The following is a 20651-nucleotide window of genomic DNA, read 5'->3' on the forward strand; positions in this document are numbered from 1 at the left end:
GTTTCCATAGTTTGTGAATGACAAGAAAAATAAAGTATCATAACCACATGTTTTATAGTAAGAGCAGCACGGCGATGATGCCAAAGAGACATTTGTCTCATCACCGCCTCGTTCATGCCAGACCAAAGAGACATTTCCTGCACCGGCCGCCAGTAAAGGATTTTTAGTTGTTTTTCAAAGTTTTTTTAAGGTTCTTTTGCTATATAAAAATTAATCCAGAAATGAATGGAAAATCAGTGTCCGTTTTATTTGGTGACTCCGGTTGGATGGGCTGCTCCCGTCCGCTGTCCGCGGACATTTGGTGCCGTCCATTTGATGATCCTCGTTACTTAGTTAGTTAGTTAGTTAGAGATCATAATCATCATGTTCATCAGAGTGATGGAGGCCTTTCTATTCCGGGAATGCTAACCAGTACTGATTCCTGCCTGCCTGCCTACCCATCTGTTGGTTTATCTCAGATCCTGGTCACTACAGCGTTGCCAGATGTGCAGTGCAGCACAAAACTACCATGTCTGCATCACAAGGCTCACCAACTTTCTATTTCCATCTCAATCCTCCTGGATGCACATGGTTCATCGGCCTGACACTTTAACTGTTGCTGTTATTTTTGGAGAGCTGGTTCCTTTTAAGGCTCTCATCTTCAGGTTCAGAAAGAAGAAAAACTTTTTTCTTATATTACTCTGTAGAAATGTTTGCTTTTGTTGTCAATGCAAGCGTCAAAAACTAACCGCGGACGGAATTCACGCGAGGAACATACCGGTTATGGGTCTGTATGAGAAGTACAGACGCAAGTTAGACTGTTAGATTGTCAAGATGAAGAAATGTTCGGCACGGGGGGTTTACCGATCTGCCTGCTTCGTCTCCGTGAGGCTGAAGCTGTTGTAAAATGACAGCAAAAGTAACAGAAACCCATGTTTCATGGTAAGAACATCGTCGTCGACGTAAACCACGCTTTCCACTTTGATTGGTCATGTCTCCATCAATAATTTGGAAAATAATGCATTGCTACATGATACTTCCTCTGTAAACAAATATAGGAGTGTTTAGATAACTAAAGTAGTGATCTAAACGCTCTTATATTTCTTTACGGAGGGAGTACATCAGAAAGAAAAGAATACAGGTGACAAGGAAATGCTGCTTGAAGCAGCAGCAACCATAACACCACATCCATCCATCACACCCAGAAGCTTCTAATGACACACAACAGTGCCACCTCCATCATGATCATGATCATCACCATCATCATCTTCATCAGAGAGCTGTGCTGAGTGAGTGGTTTTGTGTTTCTGCACTGCAACTTGCAGAAAAGGTGAGGCAGAAAAGCACAAGCACCCAGCACACAAGTTGGCCAAAAAACAAAACATTTTGTGCCCAAGTGCTGCCCCCTGTGCCATTCTCTACTGTTGTCACGGGGATCTGCCTCATATCTATGGTGGATGCCCTGCCTTTTCTCAATGAGGGAAAGATGAACAGGGCCAAAAAGGAGTTTGGGAAAGATTTTGCAGAAGTTGATGGAAAAAGGAGGCAGCCAAAGCATGAGATGCCAAAGCTAGTGCAAGTCTGACTCATTTCCAATTCCGTTGTTTGGTGGATCCAGCATCATCATCATCAGTATTAGTAGTAGTAGAGATCTATACAAGGGAAGAATTTCCTAAAAAAATTAAAGGACTTAATTGCACACAAACAATGCAAAGGTCAATCCACAAGGTTAGAAAAAAATGGAGATGCAATCAAGGAAAAAAATGACCAGATGAGCAAGGCAGGTAAATGCTGGATGACTCACTGCAAACTCATTTTGGTTTATCCGGAAAAATTACACTTGCAAACATCGGACGGCGCAAGCACCGAGATGGATGAATGAAAGATGGATGTGGATAAGTATGTGTGAGATGCTGCCTGAGTAAGGTTTCCAATAACATGAGCTGACCAGAAAGCAGGATCCATGAAGATTGAAAATTAAGTCCACTTGACAATGTACATGATCAGTACTGAGCACTAGTATTCCCTGTCTGTCTCAAGATACTACAGCATCAAGTTCTAGACATCCTTTTCCCTTACACTCTCAGTATCCACACCAGAAATTATGGACTACTACCAAAGCATCACCAGCATCATACCTCTCTCTCTCTCTCTCTCTCTCTCTCTCTCTCTCTCTCTCTCTCTCTCTCTCTCTCTCTCTCTCTGCTATGTTCTGAAAAATCCCCATAATCAATTACTTACTTGAATAATAATACAGGCAGTGAAGCTACAGCAAGGGCCATATTACACTAGACATCTGACCGGTGGCGTCGGAATGGATCGAACGGCTGCATCTTCTAATACAGCATACTCCGGTTCGCGGCCAGCTGATCATGCAGAGGGCCACACTGCAGGCCTTGATCTTGCAAACCCATGCCGTAGCTCGGCGGCGAATTGTATGGCGCATTCGCTCCGCCGTGCTGCTTGGTGTCGGCCGGCAGCGAGTACTGCCCCGTTGCTGGGCTCGGTGCCGGCGCGCTGGACTGGGTGATCATCGATGACTGGGACGGCGAGGGGGGCTGGTCGTCCAGGTGCACCGTGGTGATGTCGTGGATGCTCGACCTCCTCTTGTCCTTGCCGCCACCGGAGCTGAGCCTGATGAAGTACTTCTGCGCGTGGCTGGCCACCTGCGTCGGCGTCCTCGTCTGCACGAAGTTGCGCGAAATGTTCCTCCAGTCCCCTTTGCCGTACTTCTTCAGGCCTAGGAGGAACAACCTGGCCAAAAAGAACAGAGCATATGATCAGATTCAGCAACTAGCAGTATTGATCATGCACATCAGGCTACATGGCATCAACTAGTAATATGGATCATGAATTCTTGCTCTACATCAGGCTACATGAGCATCAAACATCATGCTACATATGACTGTCTCATCAATTGCTAGTGAACAAAGACAAGTGATTCACTTTCAGATAGCAGTTCTTCCATGGTTGAATTGTTCTTCCAATTTGGCATGTTTTAAATGCTGGCAGAGCCATCTGATGATGTAAAGCCTGTTGATTGATGGCGAATTCAAGAAAGGAAATTTATATCACTAACTAATTAGATGGAGCAGAGCAATCGCTCTCACAGGTCACTGAGATCGGAGAAGAAGACTATGATATGGAGTTGCAGTTAAGAATCGTGGTAGCAGTAGTAGTGCTCACTTGTGCTCGTCCTCGGTCCACGGCACCCCCTTCTTCCTCTCCTGCTCCGGCGTGCGGCCGCCGTGCCGCCGCCCGCCGCCGCAGCCGCCGAAGCGGTAGCCGTGCCGGAAGTCCCCGGCCCCGGCGTGGCCGCCGCTGCCGTCCCACTGCAGGGTGAAGGCGCCGGGGCCGTAGCCGGGGCCGGGGCCGGGGAAGGTGCCGGACTCGATCTGGCGGACGTCGAGCTCGAGGCTCTTGAAGTGGTCGACGACCTCGCGGACCGTCTTGCCGGTGGCGTGCGCCACCTTGTCCCAGTCCGGGCTGCGCAGGTCCAGCCCGGCCAGCGCCCGCTCGAACTGCTTGTTCTCGTCCGCCGTCCAGGCGCGCGGCTGCCCCGTGAACCAGCCGCCCGCGCCCCGCGGCCCGCCGTAGTAGCCCATCGCCGCCGGCGGCAGCACCTCCATCCACGGCTCCCTCATCATCATCGCTCAGCTCGGCTCAGCTCGCCTGCAAGAAAAAATCACCCAGCTTCAGCTACAGAGGGAGATGTTGACAAATTAGCACAAAAAGTTGGATTCAGACGACAGCGGAGTAGCTCAAGATTCCGCTGATGATAACACGATCGATCTCCCACCCCCCTTGGTGCGAATCGGATGAGGCAGATTTGGGAGGAAAAAGCTAGGAGCGGAATCTTTCTGGCTGTAGGACATGATTGAGGAGCAAGCAGGGGAGGGCCGGGATGGATTCAAGAACAGTACTACTACCACGGCCCCAATTAACACCAACCGGAACCCCCGAATTACTCCACCCCGGAACCAAATTCAGGCCTCCCCGAGCAAACCTCCTCCGAATTCGCCGGAAAAGGGGCGGAATTTCACCGGCGCGGGGACCAAAGAAACAGATAAAATCGAGGAGCAGAGCAGAGCAGCTCCGAGAAACCAAGATGACTGACCTGCTCTCGATCTCCGGCTGCTGCTGCTGCTCAAGGCCGGCTGGAGGACAAAAAGGCGATCTCCCTGGGTTGCTGCTGGGATTGCCGGCGCCAGAAAAGAGACGGATCTCCTCGCTCGCACCCAGAGGCAGCGGCGGCCAGGGGGAGAGTTCTTGGTAGAGAAATGGGGGAGGGGAGGGGAGGGGAGGGGGGAGTGTCAGCTGGTGATTGGGTGGAGGTCGTGGCCGACTTTTCCTGGCGTATAGGAATTAGGAAAGGGAGGGGAAGCAAATAGCAGCGGCGGCATATTTGTGCGTGCGTGCTCACACACACACACGGGTAGAGTAGATGCACACTTGGAATCGCTCTTGGCTTCCCACCTTTTCACCCCCACTACCTGCTACTTGCCCCCCCAAAAACTTTCACCTGATTGGACAAATCTCATTAAATCCACCATTTTCTTTTCTTTTTTCAAAAGGAAGATACACCATTTTCTTTCGAGCATCTACAGCCTAACTGTGCTAATTTGACCCCTCAACCATCCACGGACGTGTCCGATGAGCATTTTTAGCCCTTATTTGTCCGTGCATGCAGCCATGGCCCCACTTTTATCTTTATATTTTCGGTCAGTCACATGGATCTGATTGGTGGAATGAGGAGATAGAGAGAAGAGAAGGTGGTCCGTGATGGACCAAATCATATAATACGTGGCAACTGACTGGACACGTCTGAACGCTCCTCATATTGGTGGCTTCATATATGGGCTGAGTATGAGGGTTTACATATAGCCCGGACATATGAGGACCAAGTGAAGGGTCTGATTGGGTCAGCATTTTCCTTCCCTCACCTGTCCGGTCAATGCCTGGGGCGTCCGTCCGGTCAATTTCAGAGGATCGGCTGTAGACGTGCTTGCATATTTGCTAATCCATCCATCTTGTAGTGCATACAAGTTTTTTTTATCAAAGTTAAACTTTGTAAGCTTTAATCAAGTTTATATAGAAAATTAAGAACATCTAGGATATCAAACAAATACCACTCTACTCACCATGGATACATTTTTCTTGATAACTTGGTCAAAATTTGTGAAGCTTGACTTTTGAGAAAACTAATGCACGCTATTTTATGAGAAGAAGCGGGTATTGTCTAGTTGGATCGTGCAGTCACCCCATGCCAAGCGGGCCCCATTGATCAAAATTCATGTCAACGGCCGTTTTAGAGAGGCATCGGGGAGGTCTTTTGTGAAAACATATGTAAAGTGGTGGTTTTATGTCGATTTGGCTGCAATTGTTGTGTTTTTTTAGTTAATCTTGCATACATTGGCCTTTGTACATATTTTGGCACCCATATTTGGGCTATTTGTCCTCCTCTCTCTGACTGTTTGACTGGGTGGACACACATATTAGAGAGGCATGAGAATCATGTTTGAGTGGCAAATCCGTATAGAGGAAAATCTATTCGGTCATGACAAAAGCAAGGGAAAATGTAAACAAAACGCTTAAACTAAACAAATGCCTTGCGCATATGAGACGATGCCGAGGGCAAACATCGAATATGCCGATTTAGGCTCAAGAAGTCAAAAGGAGTTGTATGCGTATGTGGGCTAAGAATGTCAGCGACCCGCCTAAGTAATCTTCTTAAAACCGCTTGTCGATAAGCTCATTAGTTAGCTACATGCTTAGTTAACTATAAACAAATGATGGCAAGTAACAATCACTCATTGACTCCTAAGGCACTCCGATTTGGGTGCTTAAGTTGTGGAGTTTTTGACGATGATTAGTTGGGGAGGGCTTGAGAGCTGCAAGTGGTGGGGTTGTGGCATTGCTGTACTTTGTGGCCATGATTGGTCGCCGTTGACATGTAGCCACCTCGCTTAGGCCAGTTAGCAATGGCGATTGGGGGAGGCGGGCACGTTTTGATGTTGCTATCAGGCGTTTGGTAAAGCGTGTGCATGATTGTCGACGAGGCGTTGGGCGGTCATTGTTTTATGGTAGAGTATGGGATGCAACTGCAAATTAACACGTTGCTTTCTCCTTCTTCTTCTACCTGTAGCTAGCAGCAGCCGGTGTCACTCTTGTTTGCTTCTACCTGGTTTACTCGTCGACCTTGATCGACCGCCTTAATTAATTAACGTCGGCAAAAAATTATAGTTGTTGCTGGTTCACACCATCTGATGAATTGTTCTAATCTTTAACAATACATGTTTAATTAGCTCCATCATGGAGCATCTCAATTTTTGACTGCTTTTAAAAAGGCCTAGAAGTACACTTGCAAGCTACTACGTACCCCGGTTTACGTACATGGCGTTGAACATGTGTGGTTTTGCTACAAAAAGATACTACCCTCTCCAATCCATATTAGTTGTCATCGATTTAGTGGGATTAGAAATCTTGTTACGCTGGTTATGTGCAGATGGTATTTTTAGATCTTTTGTACAAATACTTCCAAATTGTCATTTTAGTATTTCTGTATGGATTAGTCTTGTTGTTTTCACGCATGTTCTTCACATGGAAAACAAAGCTTTTGGCCCTCTTACTGGTTTTCCTTTGGTAGAGTTCACATCGGTCTCTGGCCACCATAAACTTCACCTCAAAACTGATTCTACTCTACTTGTCTTCAGAGCATCTGTTGAAATCAAGGCCTTGAAAGGGGCGCGCTTCTCCGCCGAAGTTTTGTTTGCGTCGCTGCCACACAAAGTGCTTTTGCAGTTGCAAGTGACTAGATTCTGAAAATTACGGCTTGCGCCGTTCTCTTTCATGAGAGAGAAAGGAGAAGAAAGAGTGGTTGTGATCGCCCCTCGTTTTTTTTTCTCCTTTTTTTGCCGGGGATTACCCGTCGTTGTTGGTCCAGAGGCCGGGAGTAAACTTCTCCCCATAAAAGAGGAGAGGAGAAACAAGTGAAGAACATCCAGTCGCGGTTCTAGGTCAACAGTTTAGGCAAAGCCAATTTCATCATTTTGTTTACCAAGAGAGAGAGCAAATAATAATGAAGTGCTAGTAGTATTGATTTCTTGCCATTCTTGACTTGAAGTGGTCTCCTGACTCCACATAGTTTTTTCCACTCTCCTGAGGGCTCTTTCAGAGTAGCTTACTCACAACTACTACTACAGCTCAATTAGCATCAGAAGAGAGCTGGCATATTCCTCTCCTAGCCTTGTCATTTGTTTAATCTCATTATTATTCATGGCAGATGCTTGCTTGACTGCACAACATGACCAGATGAGATCGCCACGAAAACAGGAGCAGGGGCCATAGAAAAAACCCAGCGGAAGTAGGGCCGAAATAGGGGAGGGGAGGCTCCTTCTGAATCTGACCATGAGCAAGCTAGCTAGCATGGCTAGCTCATCATAGAGATGTCAATATCTGCAGCCCAAGAAAGAATATTTTTTCGTGGAAAGGGTAACAATTCAACAACGGCCTAGCTTTGATTTCAAGCGACGCAACAACAATCTTTTTATGCCTTCCTTTGGCACCTTGACCAATCATACAGGCACAGATGTGCGAAAATGGGCGCGGCGTGGACAGGAGGGGAATGCTGTGGAAAGAGGCAAAGAAAGCGACACAACCCGCCGAAGAACTGTTCCGCGGGTTCCCCTCTGTATCGTTTCAATTTTATCGAATTACACGAGAATATAAGAATGATGTTAGCAAAGAAAGGGACACAGGTTATCGAAGAACTTGTTCCGCGGGTCCTTCTTCGCGGTTCCAATTTTATGGGACGGGGCGGTGGAATAGATGTAGTATGATATGTTTTTTGTGTTGCTTGTGATTAATCATGCACTGTGCTTTGATGGGTTGTTTTCTCTCTACAGCAAGGGAACAAAGTACACAAAACGGTATTCTCTTGGACCACAAATGATTGCTTTCATAGGATGCTCTTATTTTCCAATACATTATGCATAGGAAACTCATACCATTCAGGCCACAGACCACAACTAAGTAGTACTCAGGTATTAATAAGAAAAAAAGATACGCAGCCAACCAACCAAAAATTCCGGCACGTTTTGGAGTTTGACCTTGTTTTATTTTCTCTGCATATATGACTCTCAACGATGCAGACCATCTCAATTTCATAGTAACACATATAAAATTATTCAATAAACTAATGGCTTGCGATTCATTTATATTATTAAAAAATTGGCTTCGGTTGTGGTTTGAACATTGAACGCAGGTTTGATGGAGGGTTAAGGGTCAGATTAGGAGCAGGAGGCGTTTTCTGGGGAGGGGTGAGACAAGAGGCATGGTCTCTTCCGTGCGCCATGAGCCACTATTAACCCCTGGCTTAGCTTCCCAAATAGGCCACTGCCCCTTGCTTAATTAGGGCATTTCGGCCACCGATCTCATTTGTTTATGCTTGTATTATGTGTTGGGTGGGCTTTTGGTCTACCTAGAACTCCAGGAAAGTGGCGAGGGTTCAATTAGCCCTCCGTCTTGATTTGGTTGCGCATTGTGTATTCCAACTTGGGTTTGTTTGGTTTGCCATATAGTATGTTTGTCTTGTGGTGGTGCGGTGAAGTTGGTTAACAATGTCATGTGCGTCGTATTTGTTGAATGTTTGGTGGGTGGTTTTCGCGGTTCGATATAGATCTCACCTATCATCGTGAAAAAGATGTTGTCTAATGGTAAAATTACAAGGTTGTACGGAAAAAAGAAAGAGGATTTCATTTAATGTTCTTATTCCATTTACTTGTTTATGCAAAATTTTGTTCTTTTCGGCACGATGGCTCGCAGTGCAAATGCACACAATTAAGAAAGATTGCAATATTTTTTGCTCAAGACCGGGTTAGTACAAATAGCTAGAAGTGACGGTGCTTTTCCTTCTGTTTTCACTATCATGCATGTAATAAGACTGTAATAAATTATGGTTAAGGCGTTGATATAAGCTATGTTTTACCTCAGAAGGGAAAATATATCTCATCCAATCTCGTCATGGGGCAAATTACACTAATTCACCACAATTGAGGCTAGGTTTTGCTCTTTAAAAAAGATGCTTCTTAGACATGACGTCACATATACTACTAACCTTAGATTGATGACGAGTTGATAGTTGTTCTGACCAGAGGGGTCCATCTGTCAAGGCTAAGTTGGGGAGGGGTGAAACACACAGTGTCTCTTCCATGCACCACGAGCCACTGTTACACGCGCGCCCTTGGCTTATAGCTTCCTCAAATAGGCCACTACTCCTTGCTTAATTAGGGCATTTCGATCTCATTTGTTTATGTATGTGCGTGTGTTTGGTCTCCCTTGAACAACGAGAAAGCGGGGTTAGATCAATTGGCATAGCTAATGAGGCTTCAATCTTGATTTGATACTCCTTATGCATTTCCATCTTCATTGAGTTTGTTCGCCATCTTCGTTTACTTTATCGTGGTGTGGTGAAGTCAGTTTGCTAGTTAACACCGCCATATGTGTTGTATCAGTTCCACTAAAAAGAAGTGTTGTATCAGTTCCACTAAAAAGAAGTGTTGTATCAGTTGGATGTTCACTTGATGGTCTTCGCAGTTTAATACAGATCTCATATATCATTAGTTAGGGTTCAATCTTTATCTGATTTCACATTTTGTAGTTTCAACTTGAGTGAGTTTGTTCGCCATATTTGTGAATGGGATTGTTTTTACATATGCATGTAAGACTAATCAACTTAAGTTCTAGCATTTGTATAACCTGTGTTTTACCTAAGAAGGAAAAAAATATATCACATGTCGTGAGAAGTCTGGCATCGAACAACCCTAAAATCACAATCCGAACCCGGATCCATGTGATCTCGACTTGAACGTATAGCAGAAATGCATCTTGTACTCCTTCACCCACGTGCCTCTCACGACTGAGGCGATTAGGGATTCATGGCCTCCTGCCAGCGCCGCCGCAGGTCTGCATCATCTTCTATGGCCGGTGGAGCCCGGACCTTGCCGGTGGGAGAGTTTCTGCTCTGTTTCTAGGGGTTTTCTGTCTATTTTATGGTTTGTGTCCTGCTCGGGAAGGCGAGACGGCGGTGGGGGCACCCTGAAGATGGAATATGGTTCTCTCCTAGTCCCCGTTGTCCCAGCGATGCGTTTAGCGGCAGATGGAGGTGTATATTTGATGAATCTCGCAGGATTCGGTCGATGTTTATTTGTCGTAGATCTATTCGGATCCGGTCTTCGTTCATCCGTGTTCATGTGTCTATAGGTTGAATACTTCCGATCTACATGTCTCTTTATTGGGGGCAGTCGTTCTGATGCGTTGGTCGTGTGAGATCTTAGCACATGACTTCCTAATTGTCTACTACAATAAGGTTAGTTCGACCCCAGTAAAAGAGAGTTGATGACGGCGGCACACGTTTTTAACTCGCTCCAATGATTGTAGGTGTCGCTATGCGGTCTACGGACCTGAATGTAATTTTTGTTACTTCTGATGTTTTTTACAGTGCCATAATTATTAATTAGTACTCCTAGATCATAATTTTTTCTGAAAAAAAAATACAGCAGAAAATCACAACATTTTTGTTTCGAATTTTACATGCACGTACATGTATTCGCACTCAACGCTCATTTGGGTTGCACAAAAATTTCTGTATTTGACGGCCCTACAAACCAGTGTCAATGTGCCATTGTGTGGTGTAGTTAGCAGAGCATGCACAGTCCGAGAGATGGGACAGTAGTAGCTGTCAGAATGAGTGGCCCCAGCACTGAATCGTGGTGGGCTCCCTAGGCTCGTCATGTGGTCATGTGGAGGGGCCACTACGCAGGGACCCCACCAACAGCCAAACCAGGGTCACGAGTAATGCATGAGTGTTTCCATGTGAAGAGAGAGGTGAGAGGTCCCGCAGCAAAAAAAAAAACTGGAGAGGGAGGAAGCAAAGCAAAGGCGGGTAGACTAGAATGGGCTTGCTGCGAGTACGGTATGATGGGCTGGGCCTGCTGAGCTGGACGGGCCAGAGGCAACAGACTGGGGGAGTGATAGTATGGGTGATGGGCCCGTTCTCATGTGGCTAGGCCAGCCTCATGACCAAATTTGTATCCCACATTTTGTGAACTTTGAGTAACTAGTCAACTACACGTGCAAAAGCACGCGATGCATAGTTATGTACACATCGGCGTGGTCATGCTTATACTCAAAATGCATTGCAACATTTCTTTCTCCTTCTATACGCTGTGATTGTAAAAAGTGCACAGAAAAATAATTACAGGAAAACTTTATAATGTGAAACATACGCCTGATCCATTCGGCGCATTAGATAGTGAAGAAGATAGAAAGATGGAGAGCATTCTATGGTGGGTCCAGTCTGAGATAAGATGGGTATAGTGGCTTGCCCATTCATTTTTTTTATTACAAAGGGTTCAAGGCAAAGCTCACACATAAGTGGGGCTCACACATAGCAGCTTTTACTGCATGCTGGCAGAGATTGAGCAAATGCTAGCCATCCGATGCATGCAAATGAACGGCCAATATTGCAGGGATTCGCCTGCACTTTTAACCCTTCGATTTAGAAGCTAGACGACAGAGATTGAGGTGCCATGGCGGGAAACCAAGGCAAAGCAAAATTTAAAAACTGCTGTATTATTTTTTTTAGCGTAAAAAAACTGCTGTACTATAGTAGTAGTGAGTAATAAAAGGCCTTTATTCTTAAAAAAATCCCCAAGAAAAAAAATGGCCCTTTGAAGAGGGGCAGCGCTATACCTCGCTTGCTGTGGCACGTCTAGGTATCGCTTCATGCCACACCTAACATAGGCTCGTCACAAGATAGGCTAATGGTTATTCGTTAGTTTATTTATTATTTGTTTTCCTTTTTTTAGAAACTTTCAATCTATTCATCTCAAATCATGATAATACAAAGAACACCAAAGATAATAAAAATTACAACCAGCTCCGTGGACTACCTAGCGATGACTACAAGCACTGGAGCGAACCAAAGGCACGCCGCCATCGTCGCCTCTCCCTCGCCGGAACCGAGCAAATCTTATTGTATTAGATAATTGGGAAGTCTTCATGGTAAGGCCCCACAGGACCAGCGCACCAGAGCAGCAACCATCGCGGACGAAGAAAGTCGTAGATCGGAAGCATCAAACCTGTAATTAAACACCCAAACCACGATGAACAAAGATCATATCCAAACAGATCCACCGGAGATCAGCACCAACTGAATCTCCGAGATCCAACAAAGACACACCTCCATACACCCTCCGACGATGCTAGATGCATCATCGGGATGGTGATAGAACGTGGGAGACATTATTCCGATCGAGGGACATCGTTGCTGCCACATAGCCCCATGAAGACATTGAACCTAAACAGAACGAGAACGGGGGCCCTCCCGCCAGCGCGCGCGGGGGGGGGGGGGGGGGGGTGGGGTGCGAGAGCACGAGATCCTCCACACCTCAATGGCCCAAAGGCCATTGGAGATGGTGCGGGCCGCTGGCGGCACCGATGGGTGGAAGAGGAAAGTTCGGGATTTTTTTCCTTGTACAGGAGGAAAGAGAAGTATTTGTTTTTCTTCTTTTTTTCCATTTTTCAAACACAATGTTGCTTAAAATTCTGCAAGTGTTCATCATGCATTTAAGAAAATGTTTATGCAGTGCAAATATATTGTTTCCGCACTTTTAAAAAATGTGCACCATTCCAAAAATGTTCATGACATTTTAAATAAATACATGCATTTCAAAAAAAATTCAAACGTGACTTCTTTTTAGAAAACCTTTATACAATGTTAAAAATATTGGCATAATTTAAATATTCCTAAATGTTTCATACCATTCAAAACAAGTGTTTGTGAAATTTTAGAAAATGTTCACGTGTTTCAAAATATTTTCATGACAAAAATTATCCATTCTAGAAATCATATTTACGTAATTTAACTAAAATATTTCTTACCATTCAAAAAAATGTTCGTAACATTTAAAAAAAATTCATAACACTTATAATATATTTTGCATGTTTTTAAAACAATTAATGTCATTTAAGAAAAATGTTCAATATGTATTAAAAATGCTGAATATGTATTAAAAAAACTAAATGTGCATTTGACAAATGTTTTCAATGTGTATTTCGGAAAAATGTTCAAGGTGTACTTAAAAGATGTTAAACGAGTTCTGGCAAAATGTTCAACGTGTATATAAAAATATTCAACATGTATTTGGAAAAAGTTTGGATGTATTTAAAAAATGAAGTAAAAACAAACAGAAAATCATAAATAAAAAGCAAAAAAAACTAATGAAACCCGATCAAAAATAGATAGGAACAAAAGGAGCAGAAAAACTACAAATATAACTCACATGAAGAAAAAAAATATAAGAACAACATTTTCTTTTATTTACAGGAATTTTGAAAACAATGAATCATAAGTCATATGAGTTGTTACTACATAGATTGTTTGATATGTAAGATTAGAATTCGTACGATGTTTTCTATACATCACTGAAGTAAATGGCATCTAAACTTTCGGGAAAAAAAATTATGGCTCGTGGGCTCGTATGTCTTTCCTATGGTGAAATCAAACACCCTTTTGTGTCAATAGAAGAGGATGAGTCACTACAATGCCACAATAAGCAATAATATTGATTTAGATTTTGAATCTGTGGAAGCCTAGCCTGCATAGTCGTGCTATATTACATGACAAATACACAGGAGAGAGATTATTAAACACTAAAACAAGCAACAACAAAGAGAGATTTTAAAAAGTATGTAGCAATATTAATAAATATGTTTTGTACTACATGGTGCTCTAGAAAACTCATAGTAGAATTTCTCTAACACCAACTATGAATATATAATGGTACAGTTGGAACCGTTGAAAAGAAAAATAATATGCTGAACTTATTTCTTTATTTTATTTTACAATAATATAGAATGATTCTCGGGATTTGTCGCTTAGAGATAGTATCCATGTCTACACCCCAAATATTTCACAACAACAAAATCTAGAAATCTTAATTAAAATGGATATTTTGGTTGTTTAGTTACCTTGTCTATGTGGATATTTTATTTCTTAATCTCTCCATTCACATGTTTATTTTGTTATTCCATTGAAATATAACATAAAAAATATTGGATCGCCTCTGCTAAACTCTCACCATTGTTTGCAAACATATAAATTTATAGTTGTGCATCTAACACCAATGGTCGATAATTTAAATGTTGATGTTGCATGCTGATCTTACATCGCATAACACTATCTACTACGCCCAAACAATTGGCATGGCCCTAAATATAGCACGGTGCCTTTGAAAATGGCATAATAGTAACTCACACATAAATTAAAATATTATTATAGGGGTTTCCTACAATTGCGATATTTATAGGCTAATTTATTTGTAGTGGTTCTGGAATTAACTATTTTTATATGGAATGATATGAATATCCATGAAAGCATATGTTTAATTTCAAGACGCGATCAATTGCCTAAAGAAGATGCCCTTGCATTTGCGAGGGCCACTCGGCTAGTTTGAAGAAAGGACAAAAAACTGATACAAAAGTTCATATAGAAATTAATTAATAAGAAAAACAGGGTGGGGGGGGGGGGGGGGGGGGGAGAAGTTCTAAACCCGATCCAAACCTTTAAGCGAGGGAAAACCCTATGTGACATGCATTGCGTCGAACTGTCAACGCTTCACACAAGTACAAGCTAACGAGTGACCAAGTATTGTTTTTTGGTTCATTTCTTTTTTCTGGGTCCTTCTCTTTTTTCCAAAATTCACAAATTAAACTATATATAAAAACTTCAAATGAGTATTCATTTTCAAGAAGTTCAGATTCAAAAAATAATAGGTATTTTCTAAAAAAATGTATTTTCAAAAGTTATTTGGAATTTAAGAAACTGTCAGTGTAAAAAATTACCGTTTTCAAAATTTGTCCACAAATTCAAAAATGTCTAAAAATACCGTCTAAAAAAGTGATCCTAATTTTGAAAAATGTTCATAATTTTAAAAAGAATTTTTGTTTGCGAAAAAACGATCAAACTTTGTTCGCCTTTTTACAAATTTGTTCATAAATTAAAAATATTTCAGAAAAACACCGACTAGAAAATTTGACCCAATTTTGAAAAATTATCAAAATTTAAAATAGGTTGTCTTTTCTAAAAAAAATTCAAACTTTGTTCATGTTTTTAAAAGCATTCAGGTTTTATAGAAAATATTCATATTTCAAAAAATGTTGGTATTAAAAATCCACATTACCTTTATATGGCCTACATTACCCGTCGCTATCTTTCAGACTTATAAAGGTTGGAGTTGGTGGTGAGTTAACATGTGGGACCAACAGCCTTCACAAATAAACTAATGTACCTCTACCCATATTGGGATTACCAATCTTCCAAAAATATAAATAAACAAATACATTTCTAACCTAACACAAATAAACAAATACACTACTACTTTCACGTGAGACCAACACTTACAGAAGGCACAATTAACAAATGCAGAAATGTGAGTCCAACTCAAAATAATGCTCTTATTTTTTAGTTAACCAAGTAATTTTGGTGTTATATCACAGAACAAAAGAGTTAACAAATTGCAATTCAAAATGACGATAGATCTTGTCCTCCTATTTGGTCCACGACCTTGTGCAGTCAACTTATCAATGTCTATTGTTATACGTTTCAATATTCTAAATGTTTTGTCTGTCAAAGGACATACTATGGTTACTTGAGATTCTCTAATGCATGAGACATGATATTTTTTATTGTATTTTTGTTCTTTTTAATAGTGAACGACGCACAAAGACCGCATGATGCTAACATATTTCGATGATTTACTAAGCCAGTGACCTAACTCCTCATATTTTACAATCTCGTAGCAACGCACGGTCATTGTGCTAGTGGTAATAGAGTGTACAGTACCTCGGTCTACATTGTCACTGCGGGAACTCTTTTGCAAAAAAAGAAAAGAAAACGTGCAACATGGAAACATGTTATATTCACTGGCCCGCTCAAACTCGCTTATGCGAATGCTGGACTGTTTGCCGCAACGAGCGGCAAATTGGTGCAAAGGCCGGTCCCTCAAGAAAAAAAACTTACAAGGCCCGGAAGATGATAGAGGGGGTGAACCCATATATTTGATTACTACTAAAATATGGAGGGGCTTGAAAACAAGCCCAAACTGCTGGGTGATAGCATCTCCCTGAAAGTGAATGAAGGGAGCCCCTATTTGATGCCCTTTGCGTCAATTTGGCGGCGTTACGCATAGAGAGGGAGCCTGACTAGACCGGCCCATCAAGTTCTACCGTGGGATTAAAAAGATAGGAGAAAAAGGAAACGCGCGCGACCCTGGATTCGAACCAAAGACAAACCGCGCACTAAGACGCGCTCCTAGACACTCCAACTAAGCAGTATTATTGTTAATAAAGCAGTGCATAGCTTAAAGAACTAACCATATATGTGGAACCGGAATTGTCTACTGTAGCGAACCGGAACAAGTATTGTAGCGAACCGAAAGTAGCTATTGAAGCAAATCTGAATTAGTTACTGGGGTGAACCAAAAATTTGAAAAAGCAGAAAAATTAAACAAAAAATGTTGGTTTTTGAAAAACCTAAAGAAATTGAATTTGCGAACAAACTATGAAATTCTAAACAAATGTTGAAACCATCAACTTTTTGTATTTTTTCACAAATATTTGAAATGTAGAATATTTCATGATATTTATTGAATTGTGAACAAAAATTTAAAATGGAGCATTTCATGAAATTCCGAACATAAATTTAAAACCACGGATATTTTTTGAATTTGTGAACAAACAATTTAAAATGGAGCATTTCATGAAATTCCAAACAAAAATTTAAAAACACGGACATTTTTTGAATTTGTAAACAAAAAAATTAAAATGGAGCATTTCATGAAATTCCGAAAAAAAATTGAAATTACGAACATTTTCTGAAGTCCTTGAACATTTTCTGGAATGCGGTCATTTTTTAAATTTCTGACCAAATTTGTAATCACGAAAAAGTGGATCATTTCATGAAATTCCGAAAAAAATTTGAAATCGCGAATATTTTTTGAAATTCTTGAACATTTTCTGAAAATGCAAAAATATTTCAAATTTCTGACCAAAATCTGTAATCGCGAAAAAAGGAACAATTTTTGAAATTCTTGAACATTTTCTGCATTGCGAACATTTGTTTTTATTTTCAGACAAAAATTTGAAACCACAAACATACCTTAGTTTTTTTTAAATGAATAATTTTTCAACTTGTGAATAGTAAAAGAATAAAAGAAACATATTTTGGAATCTTGAATATTTTTTCAACTTGTGAACATAGTTTAAAGACAAGAACATTTTTTGAAATTCATGTACATATATTTTTTATACTAGAACATTTTTTGGAATTTATGAACAAAATTTGAAAGGAGGAATATTTGTTAAAAATCTGATTTTTAAAAAAAATTCGAAAAAAATATATTAAAATGAAAATCAACATGAAGAAGAGAAAACGAAAAATCAAACAAAAAGTGAAAGAAAAAAGAAACATAAAAGAGAAAGAAACAAATAAACGAAAGAAAAAACAAAAAAGGAAAAATAAAACCAAAACAAAAATGGGAATCCATAAAAAACTGGAGTTGAACCTTCTCAAAATCAGGATCCGTGTACACGCTAAACAGCTAACATGAGCCGGCGGCCCACTGCAATCGCTCCGTCGTCGATCGCTTGTTGCAAAACATCGACATCTTAACGCAGTGTGCGTCCGTTAAGAAATTCTGTGAATGAAAGCATGCCTTCTGCTAGTAGGCCATGAACCCGTTAGCATATGAAGAGTTTCAGGAATTTCATTTTTTTCAAGAGAGACTTTCAGGATTTCCTGAACAACAATAATTTTTTTGACGTCTGGGAGAAAGAAAAGGCGCAGGCGAATTTGATGATATTCTGCGATGCGATGATGATCGATGCAGTAGCTAGCTAGCTATACTAGTGTGGTTCGTCAACGGCTAAAGAATGGTGGCCGGAATCTTTGTGGTTTTGCCTGCGAGAGCGTGCCATGCATTAGGCCAACTCTGACGCGCGATCTCAAACAGACGTTCATTTTGTCCGGATTTCGTCCTTTGGGGTGGGGATGGGCCGTGTCCGTCCGGATTTGGATTTGCGTCGGCCGGGCGCCCAACGCGCGACCGCTGTTGGGAAACGTAGTAGAAATTCAAAAAATTTCTACGTGTCACCAAGATCTATCTATGGAGAAACCAGCAACGAGGGGAAGGAGAGTGCATCTACATACCCTTGTAGATCGCTAAGCGGAAGCGTTCAAGAGAACGGGGTTGATGGAGTCGTACTCGTCGTGATCCAAATCACCGATGATCCTAGTGCCGAACGGACGGCACCTCCGTGTTCAACACACGTGCAGCCCGGTGACGTCTCCCATGCCTTGATCCAGCAAGGAGAGAGGGAGAGGTTAGGGAAGACTCCATCCAGCAGCGGCACGACGGCGTGGTGGTGGTGGAGAAGCGTGGTACTCTAGCAGGGCTTCGCCAAGCACCGCAAGAAACGAGGAGAAAGACAGGTAGGGCTGCGCCAACAAGAGGAGAGGAACTCATGTGTATTGGGCAGCCCAAACCTCAACTATATATAGAGGGAGGGGAGGGGCTGCGCCCCCACCTAGGATTCCCTCCCTAGGGGTGGCGGCAGCCCCCTAGATCCCATCTAGGGGCGGCCAAGGGGAGGGGAGAGGGGGAGGCGCACCAGGGTGGGCCTTAGGGCCCATCTGCCCTAGGGTTTGCCCCCTTCCCCTCTTCCTTGCGCCTTGGGCCTTGGTGGGGGGGGGGGGGCGCACCAGCCCACCTGGGGCTGGTCCCCTCCCACACTTGGCCCATGCAGCCCTCCGGGGCTTGTGACCCCACTTGGTGGACCCCCGGGACCCTCCCGGTGGTCCCGGTACGTTACCGATAAAACCCGAAACTTTTCCGGTGATCAAAGCAGGACTTCCCATATATAAATCTTTACCTCCGGACCATTTCAGAACTCCTCGTGACGTCCGGGATCTCATCCGGGACTCCGAACAACATTCGGTAACCACATACAAACTTCCTTTATAACTCTAGCGTCATCGAACCTTAAGTGTGTAGACCCTACGGGTTCGGGAACCATGCAGACATGACCGAGACGTTCTCCGGTCAATAACCAACAGCAGGATCTGGATACCCATGTTGGCTCCCACATGCTCCACGATGATCTCATCAGATGAACCACGATGTCAAGGACTTAATCAATCCCGTATGCAATTCCCTTTGTCCATCGGTACGATACTTTCCCGAGATTCGATCGTCGGTATCCCGATACCTTGTTCAATCTCGTTACCGGCAAGTCTCTTTACTCGTTCCGTAACACATCATCCCATGATCAACTCCTTGGTCACATTGTGCACTTATAATGATGTCCTACCGAGTGGGCCCAGAGATACCTCTCCGTTTACACGGAGTGACAAATGCCAGTCTCGATTTGTGCCAACCCAACAGACACTTTCGGAGATACCCGTAGTGCACCTTTATAGTCACCCAGTTACGTTGTGACGTTTGGCACACCCAAAGTATTCCTACGGTATCCGGGAGTTGCACAATCTCATGGTCTAAGAAAATGATACTTGACATTAGAAAAGCTTTAGCATACGAATTACATGATCTTGTGCTAGGCTTAGGATTGGGTCTTGTCCATCACATCATTCTCCTAATGATGTGATCCCGTTATCAACGACATCCAATGTCCATGGTCAGGAAACCATAACCATCTATTGATCAACGAGCTAGTCAACTAGAGGCTTACTAGGGACATGGTGTTGTCTATGTATCCACACATGTATCTGAGTTTCCTATCAATACAATTCTAGTATGGATAATAAACGATTATCATGAACAAGGAAATATAATAATAAGCAATTTATTATTGCCTCTAGGGCATATTTCCAACAGTCTCCCACTTGCACTAGAGTCAATAATCCAGTTCACATCGATATGTGATTAACACTCAAGGTCACATCCCCATGTGACTAACACCCAAAGAGTTCTGGGTTTGATCATGTTATGCTTGTGAGAGAGGTTATAGTCAACGGGTCTGAACCTTTCAGATCCGTGTGTGCTTTACAAATCTCTATGTCATCTCCTAGATGCAGCTACCACGTTCTATTTGGAGCTATTCCAAATAACTGTTCTACTATACGAATCCAGTTTACTACTCAGAATAATCTGGATTAGTGTCAAAGTTTGCATCGGCGTAACCCTTTACGACGAACTCTTTTGCCACCTCCATAATCGAGAAAATTCCTTAGTCCACTAGTTACTAAGGATAACTTTGACCGCTGTCCTGTGATCCATTCTTGGATCACTCTTGTACCCCTTGACTGACTCATGGCAAGGCACACTTCAGGTGCGGCACACAGCATAGCATACTGTAGAGAGCCTATGACAAAAGCATAGGGGACGACCTTCGTCCTTCCTCTTTCTTCTGCCGTGGTCGAGCTTTAAGTCTTAACTTCATACCTTACAACTCAGGCAAGAACTCCTTCTTTGACTGATCCATCTTGAACACCTTCAAGATCATGTCAAGGTATGTGCTCATTTGAAAGTACCATTAAGCGTTTTGATCTATCCTTATAGATCTTGATGCTCAATGTTCAAGTAGCTTAATCCAGG

General features: G+C 42.6%; 1 protein-coding gene across 2 annotated transcripts; it reads right to left on the reverse strand.

Annotated features, from left to right (window-relative positions):
- Nucleotides 1-1923: 1923 nt before the first annotated feature.
- Nucleotides 1924-4344, reverse strand: LOC123060032 (transcription factor DIVARICATA). 2 transcript variants are annotated; one of them, XM_044482590.1, is made up of 4 exons: nucleotides 4097-4344; nucleotides 3356-3651; nucleotides 3166-3283; nucleotides 1924-2733 (listed from the first exon to the last, which is right to left on the reverse strand). In XM_044482590.1, the coding sequence occupies exons 2-4, from the start codon at nucleotides 3627-3629 to the stop codon at nucleotides 2316-2318; spliced, it is 810 nt and encodes a 269-aa protein (XP_044338525.1). In that variant the 5' UTR covers nucleotides 3630-3651; nucleotides 4097-4344; the 3' UTR covers nucleotides 1924-2315. The 2 variants fall into 2 exon arrangements, with proteins under 2 accessions (XP_044338525.1, XP_044338524.1); XM_044482589.1 differs by having other exon boundaries at nucleotides 3166-3651.
- Between the last annotated feature and the right edge of the window lie 16307 nt (nucleotides 4345-20651).

Source organism: Triticum aestivum, chromosome 3A, assembly GCF_018294505.1.
Source record: "Triticum aestivum cultivar Chinese Spring chromosome 3A, IWGSC CS RefSeq v2.1, whole genome shotgun sequence".
Classification (NCBI taxonomy): domain Eukaryota; kingdom Viridiplantae; phylum Streptophyta; class Magnoliopsida; order Poales; family Poaceae; genus Triticum; species Triticum aestivum.